The 9835-nt window shown below is 67.6% G+C and overlaps 1 protein-coding gene across 2 annotated transcripts in view; it reads left to right on the forward strand.

Annotated features, from left to right (window-relative positions):
- Window positions 1–8326, forward strand: part of GPR26 (G protein-coupled receptor 26) — a 9534-nt gene extending 1208 nt beyond the window's left edge. For both annotated transcript variants that reach the window (XM_036335597.1, XM_036335598.1), the window contains 2 exons: window positions 3299–3412; window positions 6273–8326. In XM_036335597.1, coding sequence (XP_036191490.1) covers window positions 3299–3412; window positions 6273–6504 — 346 coding nt within the window. In that variant the 3' untranslated portion in view covers window positions 6505–8326. The remainder of the gene's footprint in view (window positions 1–3298; window positions 3413–6272) is intronic.
- The last annotated feature ends 1509 nt before the right edge of the window (window positions 8327–9835 follow it).

A 9835-nucleotide genomic window follows, 5' to 3' on the forward strand; every position in this document is an offset into this window, starting at 1 on the left:
CAGGTCTCAGGCGCGCACAGCGGCCCCGGGAGTGGGCAGGACGCAGGCCCTCGCAGCATCAGGGGAACCAGTGGGCACTTAGCTGGTTTGTGTGCGGTTTGCACTTTGCACAGCACATGCGGCCCTTAGAGGCTCTGGGGCCCCGACTGGGTCGCCTGGACGTTCGGGGGGGGGGGGGGGCTCCTGAAGGGTCCTCACACCAGAACCAGCTGCTCTTCCGGACCGTCCTTTCTCTGGGGCCTGCGCTGGGCGTCCTGGGGGGGGGGGGGCGGGGAGAGGTGGGGGGGAGGGAGGGAGAGAGGGTCCGGCCGCACCCCTGCCGGTCCTTAAGGGAGCACCTGAAAGGTGCCGGATTCCGGGAGGAACCTCGTCCGGCCCCTCCTGCCAGTGCTGCCTGTGCCTCTGGACTCGGAGCTGATGGCCCTGCAGGGCGAGTGTCAGCCCTGGGTTCCCCCCACCCGCACCCTCACCCCACCCTCACCCGCAGAGGTCTTTCAGGAAGGCAGCTCGGGGTGCAGGTGCAGGTCCCCCTGGGAACTCCTGCTCTTCCCTGAGACTCTCCTAGAGAGAAGGGGGGGACACTTGACTAAGGCAGCCTGAGCTCACCTAGGCTTTGCTTACAGAGGAGGAAGGGGAGAGGAAGAGGGGCCAGGAGGAGGGAAGAAGAGGGAGGGGGGGAGGGGAGGGAGGGGAGGGAGGAGGAGGGAGAGGAGGAGGGAGAGGAGGAGGAGGGAGGTGGGATGAGGAGGGAGGGTGGGAGGGGAGGAGGGCGTAGGAGGGGGGAGGAAGGGAGAGGCGGGAGAGGAGGAGGGAGAGGAGGCGGAGGGCGTTTGGATGAGGATGGAGGTGGGAGGAGAGGGGAGGAGGAGGGAGCGGAGGGAGGAGGAGGGAGAGGGAGGGACGAGGAGGGAGGAGGAGGAGGAGGAGGGAGGAGTAGGGGAGAGGAGGGGAGGGAGAGGAGGGGAGGAGGCGGGACGAGGGACGGGTGAGGGAGGGGAGGGAGGAGGAGGGAGAGGAGGGAGGAGGAGGAGGGCGGCGGGAGGAGGGAGGAGGGGGAGAGGAGGGCGGAGGAGGGCGAGGAGGGGGAGGGAGGGGATGGAGGGGAGGGAGGAGGAGGGAGGGGAGGAGGGAGGGGGGGGGGAGGGAGGAGGAGGGAGGAGGAGGGAGGGGAGGGAGTGGAGGAGGGAGGAGGAGGGAGGAGGAGGGGAGGGAGGGGAGAGGAGAGGAGGGAGGAGGAGGAGGGAGAGGGGAGGGAGGAGGGAGGAGGAGGAGGGAGGAGGAGGGAGGAGGAGGGAGGAGGAGGGAGGAGTGGGAGGGAGGAGGAGGGCGGAGGAGGGAGGGAGGGGAGGAGGAGATGGAGGGAGGAGGAGGGAGGAGGAGGGAGGGAGGGGAGGGAGGAGGGAGGGAGGGAGGAGGAGGGGAGGAGGAGGGAGGAGGAGGGAGGAGGGAGGAGGAGGGAGGAGGAGGAGGAGGGGAGGAGGGAGGAGGAGGGGAGAGGGAGGGAGAGGAGGGAGGAGGGAGGGAGGAGGACGGGAGGAGGATGGGAGGAGGAGGGAGGAGGAGGGGGAGGAGGGAGGGGAGGGAGGGAGGAGGGGAGGGAGGAGGAGGGAAGAGGGGAGGGAGAGGAGGGAGGAGGAGGAGGAGGGAGGGAGAGGAGGGAGGAGGAGGGGGAGGAGGAAGGGAGGGAGGGAATGGAGGAGGAGGGGGAGGAGGGAAGGGAGGGGAGGGAGGGAAGGGAGGAGGAGGGGGAGGAGGGAGGGGAGGAAGGGAGGGGAGGGAAGGAGGAGGAGGGGGAGGAGGGAGGGGAGGGAAGGGAGGGGAGGGAAGGGAGGGAGGGGAGAAGAAGTGCTGGCAGGTGTCCGTGGACTCTGCTAGTGTGTATCCCATTGTCCTGGGTAGGGGCTCTGTGGCCGGGACCCTCAATGGGGGCTGTGGCTTCTGGAAGGCATGAGAGCGAGGCAGGCGGGGAGCACCGATGGGGGAGGCTAGGTCAGGGGAGCTCCCCAAGGGTGACCCCCCCCCCCCAAAGCAAGCTCCTCATTAAGGGAGTCAGACCTGAGGTGTCCAAGCAGAGACCCCCTCAGTGCTGAGACGGTCCTGCCCCGGAGCCGTCAGGAACGTGCGAGCCTCCCTGTCGCAGGCGTGGCGCGTGCTCACGTCCCCGGGGAACCGCCCCCTCGTTAGATGTGACCAATTACACGAAGGCTCATCATCCTCTCCCCACAGAACCACATACAGACGTGCATGTGCGTGACCAGCAGCACGTGAGGCAGGGCACAGGAACCCACGTACACGCATGTCCCATCAATCCCAGGTGCTCACGTGTGGACCGCATGTGCACAGGCCCCTGCACGCACGCTGAGACGAGGACACGTGTGGCTCGTGGCCCCGCAGGGCGTCTCTTCTGCAGCCACAAAGCAGGGCTGCCCCGTCCTGCCTGTAGCTCCGGGCAGGGCTGCGGCTCCGGGTGGAAGGCGCGGGCGGAGGGCACGGAGGACAGGAGGCCCCGCTCACGGCACAGCGTCCGGGTTGCCGGGTGCAGGGCCAGCCGTGAGTCACGCGGCCGCAGGTTCGAGTCCTGCCTCCACTTCCCAGCTGAGCGGCTTCACCGGCCTCGCGGAGCTCAGGGTCCTCACGTGACACAGGCGGGTGACGCGCTGGCAGGCAGCTCCCCCGGGGCCACGCACTGGGCAGGACGGTGCCGGGCGCCTAGGGAGCAGAGAGCGTGCGTCGGGATGTGCCCTCGGGCTGTGCGCCGCCGGTCCGGCGAGGGGCGAGCGGTAATAACGAGTTGTCGTTTGCACCTGCCCCGGCATCCGGCGCGGTGCTAACTGCTTCAGGCGTCGAACCCATGTTTAAAAATATTTTTTATTGATGTCAGAGACGAACAAAGAGGGAGAGGTAGAAACATCAGTGATGAGAGAGAATCACGGATCGGCTGCCTCCTGCACGCCCCACACTGGGGATCGTGTGCCCTGACCGGGAATCGAACCCGGGATGCTTCAGTCCGCAGGCCGACGCTCTGTCCACTGAGCCACACCAGCCAGGGCTGCACCAAACACATGCCGGGCATCCGTGTGCTCTGTGCGTTCTGTCCTCACGGCAGCCTCTGTGCGTCTCGTTAGGTGACTGTCCCCTCTCACGGCTGATGGCCCCGAGGGGATGTCACAGCCCAGCCAGGCCTCGGCCTCGGGTCTCCCGGCTGCACAGCCGGGCGCCTGCCCTCGCGGCCGCTGCCTGTGCTGGGGATGGTGACCCCGAGACCGCCCTGAGCCGCCCTGTCCCCTCTCCCGTGCAGCGTGCGCGAGCGCTGCCTGGAGGAGCAGCGGAGGCGGCGCCAGCGGGCCACCAGGAAGATCAGCACCTTCATCGGGACCTTCCTCCTGTGCTTCGCGCCCTACGTCCTCACCAGGTGAGCCGGGCGCGCAGGGGCGGGAGGGGCGCGGGGCTTCGGAGAGCACAGCGGGGCCCTGTCATCGCCAGACAGCGTCGGGGTGAGCGTGAACCTGAGAGGCCCGACGAGAGGGAGGGTGCACGCCTGTTCTCTGCCCCTAAACTCAGGGCTGAAAGGGCTGTGACGTCTCTCCTGCTCGATTCCCACCTCCTCCCTCTAACCCTTCATCCCGGGCCGCCCGCAGGAGCCCCCCGAGAGGGAAGGGGGAAGAGAGGAGAAGGGGCCGGGTGCCCACCAACCGCAGGAGGCTCACCAGGAGGAAAGGGGGAGAGAGGGGGAGGCCCCTGAGCACAGGGAGCCCAGCGCCGGCGCCCAGCCCCGTCAGTAGCAGGGGCCACGGGCCACCTGCAGGGGGGCAGGGAGCACACGCCACGCCCAGCCAGGTGGGCACCTGCCCTCCGCCCGGACTCAGCCGCTTCAGGCGGGGTGGCCTCGCACAGCCTGCACCAGCCCCTCCGAGAGCGTGAGGTCCGCTCTCCCCGAGGCGGCGCTGTGCCCACGCCCACCGGGCAGACAGCCGCCTCCTCTGCAAAGGCTGAGAGCAGTGCTGGGGGGTCACCTGGGTAAAGGCTGGCCGCCCCCAGCGCACGGACTCTCCCCAGGCGGCCCGCCCGCGCCTCATGGGGGTGGCGGTTGGGACCGCTGGGGGCGGGGGGCTCGGAGCTGGTGGAATGGGCTTCAGGAGGGCGGGCTCAGCTGTGACGCCTGCCACCCCTTGGAGCTGATGGGACGAGCAGACCAGCTGGGAAGGCTCCCCTCTTTGTCCGCCGTGGACCCCCCTCTGCCCGGCAGCCTCCTCGGTGGGGGCGTCACCCCGGGTGGGTCAGGAACCCCTCAAGCCCTCGCAGGGCTCCCGAGCCTCCTCCCGTTGCCCCTGTTACAGGAGAACAGGCTCTCTCTTTCCTTAAGAATCTTTTTCTTTAAAAAATATTTGTATTGATTTCAGAGAGGAAGGGAGAGGGAGAGAGAGAGAAACATCAGTGATGAGAGAGGATCACTGATCGGCTGCCTCCTGCACGCCCCCCACTGAGAATCGAGCCCACAACCCGGGCCTGTGCCCCGACCGGGAATGGAACCCTGACCTCCTGGTTCCGAGGTGGCCGCTCAGCCCCTGCACCGCGCCGGGGGCAGAACATGAGCCCGTTATCGCTGCACCTGTCGCCCACTGGCCGCCTGCAGGGCTCCCGGGAGGTCCCATGGGTGCCTGCGCACGCTTAGTCCCGCCTCCTGGAGGGAGAGGGCCAGCAGCCGCACTTACCGAGGGTCAGAGGCGAGAGGGTCTCCCCGAGGGTGTGGGAGCAGCGGCTGGAGGACCCGGGGGAGGTGGGCGTCCGCCGACAGCATTTGAGCCGCGCAGTCGGGCGGCATCCCCAGCGCGTGGGGCCGCGGGGACCTGCGGAGACGCCCTGCAGGCTGACCCGCTCCCTGCGCCCAGCCTCTGCGGGACAGACAGCCGGCCCCGGGGAAGGAGGCGGCGCGTCGTCCTTCCTCCGGAAGAGGGGGGCTCGCCTGGCGTCCCCGCTGGCCCCCACCTGGCGGCCTGGCTGGTGCTGACCGCGCCCCTTTCCCAGAGGGACCCGGCTGAGCGCCCGCCCCCCCAGGTCAGCTGACGGGTCATGTGACCACACCCAGGCGCCCAGCTCTGGAGTTAGATGGGATCGCAGCCGCGTGGACACCCCTGCTCCCAGCCCCCGGGCTGACGGGACCTGGGGCGCCGGAGCAGGGCGGGCAGCGCTGGGCTGTGACGGTGGGCGGGCGTCCAGGGCAGGACCTGCGGAAAGCAGGTCAGCCGGCCACGCGGGCCAAGGGCGCCGGGCGCGAGAGGTGTGCGGCATCGCGTGGGGACGTCTCGTGCACATGGCAGGCGTGCGCTGTCTCACCGCTCGGCGTCCGCTCCCCTGGGGGTTGCTGGCTGGGTCCCAGAGGACCCTCAGACGGTGCCCATGACATAAGCTGCCTCTGTCCTCGGCCCTCAGGGACCAGGGCCCCTCCAGGGGACCGAACCCACCTGGGCAGAGGCCCTCCCGGCCAGCAGCCTCCCCTGATGCGAGAAGCCCTTCGAGCTGCGGACGGTTCGCAGTCACCCTCAGCCATCGTCACCGCAGCCTCCTGGGAGGCGGGCTGGGCTGCAAGCAAAGTCAGTCTTTCTGCTCGCAGGGGGGGTCTTGTCATTCTCAGAGGAAACCTCCAGGCCTGAGGGAGGGACACTAGCCCAGGGTCACACGCAGGCCGGCCACTAGCCGGGGTCACACACAGGCCGGCGGCTAGCCGGGGTCACACGCAGGCTGGCCGCTAGCCGGGGTCACACACAGGCTGGCCGCTAGCCGGGGTCACACGCAGGCCGGCGGCTAGCTGGGGTCACACGCAGGCCGGCCACTAGCCGGGGTCACACGCAGGCCGGCAGCAGACTGGGAGCCAATGGCCGGGACACGATTCGCTTTCAGCCATTTCCTAGGTGATCTTGGGCTCCAGGGTCGCACAACCCGGGGTCCAGTCCCAACGCGACAACTGGCCGGTCGGTGACCTGAGGCCAAGGACTTAACCTCCTTGGGCGCCTACCTCCTCACATGTGACATGGAGACTGTCGGTCGCCTGGGGCTCCGTGAAGTCGCGCGTGGGGGGCGCAGTTGGGGCAGCACCTGGAGTGAAACCGTCGCCGGCCAGGATGTCACCGCTGAAGGTCCTGGCACTGTCATTGCTCCCGGGAGGCGCCCGGGGAACCTGAGGCTCGTCTGGGAAGCTGGGTGGGGCTCCGGGGGCCTGGACAGGGGGCCGTGCCGGCTGTGACCTGTGACCTTCCCGCGCCCTCTCTCCGCAGGCTGGTGGAGCTGTCCGCCACGGTGCCCATCGCCTCGCACTGGGGGGTGCTGTCCAAGTGCTTGGCCTACAGCAAGGCCGCGTCCGACCCCTTCGTGTACTCGCTGCTGCGCCACCAGTACCGCCAGAGCTGCAAGGAGATCCTGACCCGGCTCTTCCACCGGCGCTCCCTGCGCTCCTCGGGCCTGGCCGGCGGCTCCCACAGCCAGAACACCCTGCCCGTCGCCGAGTGAGGGGCGCCTGCTGCTGGACACGGGAGACGGTGGTGGGCAGCAGGGAGGCGGGGCTCCGGGCAGACCCAGGGCCTCCCGCCACCGCCTGGCAGCCCAGCAATCCCGGTCCGGCTCCTGGAGGCGGCTTCCTGCTCCGCCGGGGGGGGGGGGGGGGGCCGCTGAGCAGGCCCTGTTAGTCACCGAAGGAGACCCTGGGATGAGCTGCTCTGAGCTCCTCGACGGGCCAGAGGCTCCCAGAGCTCACAGTCATGACCAAGGACACGGTGCGGGGGCAGGTGGGGCAGCATGGGGTCCGCCTGCCCCCTGAGCCCTGGACACGGGGCTCCTTGCTGCCGGGAGTGGTGGCCGCCACGGGACACGGGTCCTGCGGGGAGTGCAGACGGCCATGGCCGTGGCTGCTCTTCTCCACGCGACAGTGGTGGCTGCTTTAACCCAAATATTACTCGGCGTGTCTAACTACCTTGTGCTGGGCTGGGACGCCCTGGTCCTGTGCCCCAGGGGGCGGGGGAGGGGAGGTTTGAACACCTACTGGCTCCCCAGTCAATGGCTATGGACCAACCATAGAAACACACACACTGGATTCAATGTTTGTCTCTCCATCTGCCCCGCCCCCACCCACAGCAAACACGTGCGTGTGCAGACAACCCAGGTTCGAAGGTGGTTTAAACGGGGCAGGAAAGACACGGACACTGTTCTTTGGGGTCTGACCCTGAAGGTACCTGCTTGTGACTTACATGCTGGGGTGTCGGCGCCAAGGAGAGGCGGCAGGAAGGGGGCTGGCTGGTCCCCACCCACCTGCGGCCTGAACTTGCAGGCGCGTTTTACCGCGTCTGGCACCTCGCGTCCGGCACGTCCTCTGAGATCGACGGGCAAGAACTGACCACGCCAGGTTCTATCTAGCTAGCCTAATGTGAAGGCGTGGGCTTCCATTGCGCTCACTTCCCGAGTCCGTCGGCAGAAGGTGGGGGCTGTCGGGGGGGCAAGCCCGTGCCCCGGGCTGTGGGCGGGAGGGTGAAGTCTATTAAAATCCTAGCCTTGGTACCTATGCCAGCCCCTCGCAGCCCCGTGGATGCCGTAAAAGCCAGGGTGAGCGGACCGTGCTCTCTGCCCTGCGTCGTGTTCACTGTCTCAGATGAGGGCCTGCCGCTGGGAGCCGCCACCCGGCTGTCCTCTGCGTGAGCCCTGCAGGGGGGAGGCCGGGAGAGGCGCAGCCTCACGGCGGGGAGGCCGCCGTCCAGCAGGGACCCAGCAGGGAGGAGCCGTCGGTGGCCGGCCTGGGCCCCAGCATGAGAGGAAGGGGAGTGCGGTGTGTCTATTTGAAAAGCTGCCTCATTAAACTTAGCTTTGCACTCACGAGGAATGGAGCCGCCTCGTCTCCTCTCACTCCATCCAGGGTTTCCATGGAGACTGGAGTAGCGGCCGGTGCGGCTTCCAGCCCCTCCCAGGCACAGGTGGAGGTATGCGCACCCCTGCCCGGAGGAGGGGGCAGGCCGGTTTCTCCCAGCCGTGTTCGGGGACGTGACCTTGTTCGCTGGGAATCAGCCTCGAGGGGAATGTTTATTCCAGGGAAATCTGCAGCTGCTGCAGGTGAGGTCTGTTCTCCACAGAGAGCTGGCGCTGACTGGACGCCACACGCTACACACTACATGCCACATGCCACACGCTACACGCTACACATCACACGCCGCATGCCACACGCCACATGCCACCGCCCGGGCAGGGCTCCGAGCGCCACCGAAGCAGAGCGCTCGGCTCCGTCTGTGCGCACGTGGCCGCCCCGAGTTTGAATTGCCGCCGCCGTGGGTTTCTGTGGCGGTTTCCTAGCGACCGGCAGCTGCTCCCTGTCCAAGGTCGCGGCACCAGGCATGCCTAGAGGCTGAGAGCAGCGCGGAGCCGGACGATACGGGGTGCTCCCAGGATTGGGCCGACGGCGACGCGTGACCCGGAGGGTGAGGTCAGAAGACAGTCACGTTCAAGCAGGAAAATGTGTTTCTGATCGAAGCCAGACCCGCAGGTGCCGCCCCCCCTGCCGGCTCCTCCTCCACGGACGGCGGCCTGGGGCAGCCAGGAAACAGGGCCTCACCCGGCGCTACAGGTCTCGAAAGATGCATTTTGTAATTTTCACAAAACTGCCCCAAACCCAATAAAAACCAGCTGCGTGGGCACAAAACAGACCAGGCCCAGCTCAGTTCACCGACTGGGCGTTTTCGTCACTATTTAGACACAGGCACTCAGACCAAGGAGCCCGGCTGGTGTGGCTCAGTGGTTGAGCGTCGACCCAGGAACCAGGAGGTCACGGTTCAATTCCCAGTCAGGGCACAGGCCTGGGTTGTAGGCTGATCCTCAGTAGGGGGCGTGCAGGAGGCAGCTGATTGATGATTCTCTCTCCCTCTCCCTTCCTTCCTCTATAAACACACACACACACCCCAGGAGGAGGGAGGAGACAGCCGTGCTAGCGATGGCCAGCACCAGCAGCGGGCTAGCATGGCCCAGCGGGAGGCGTGTGCTCAGCCCACAGCGTGTAGACCCGCGGTCACCGTCTGGTGGTCGGTGAGGTGGAAAGGCTGGCGGCCGCGGGTCTAGAATGAGACCGGTGCCGTGGGCCCGGTGAGCTGTCTCCCTTGGGGTGAGACCCCCCTCAACGTCCCGTTTCCTCAGGCAAAGCCCCTGGAAACGTGCAGACCAGCACCTGCTCACGGGCCAGGACCTGCTCCCTGACTCCCGCCAGGTGCACGGCTGGAGGCCGAGGGCCCCGACGCCAGGGGCGGCCAGACGGGGTGAAAACACAGCAAGAAGCTGGGAAATAGGCCTGGAACAGAGAGGCTCTCATTCCCACCCCACGTGCCAAGCAGTTCACAGCTGGGGCTACTACAGCACAGAGAGGGCGAGCGACTTCCTCCAGGGCACACAGCAGTCAAAGGGCAGAGCTAAAAAGGGAACCCGGGGCTGCCGGCAGCCTGTGTCTCCCTCACCTGTGACCGCTGGGTAAGCGGCCCCTCCCCCTCTGGCCATTTGCTCTGATGGGTTTCACCCTCCCCCCCCCTCCCCTCTCCACCCCCAGGGGACAGGGGTCCTGTCCTTGCACCAGTGGCTCTGGGTGGCTGCTCACTCTGTCCCGCGGTCCCTCCCAGCTGATGACCTTGGCAGAGCCCGGCTGCCTGGGGGCGAGGGCCTTGCGTGGAGAACGCCGCCTCCCCTGCGTCTGTGGCTCAGCGTGTAGCGCCATTCTCCCCGTGTCTGGCTTCCGCCGCCTGCCTCCCCAGGCACACTGTGTTTCACCTCGAAAAGAAACTGGCTCGGGGTCTGCAAACGGCGGGCTTCCTGCACTCGC

Source organism: Myotis myotis, unplaced genomic scaffold (genome assembly GCF_014108235.1).
Source record: "Myotis myotis isolate mMyoMyo1 unplaced genomic scaffold, mMyoMyo1.p scaffold_m19_p_15, whole genome shotgun sequence".
In the NCBI taxonomy this organism is placed as follows: domain Eukaryota; kingdom Metazoa; phylum Chordata; class Mammalia; order Chiroptera; family Vespertilionidae; genus Myotis; species Myotis myotis.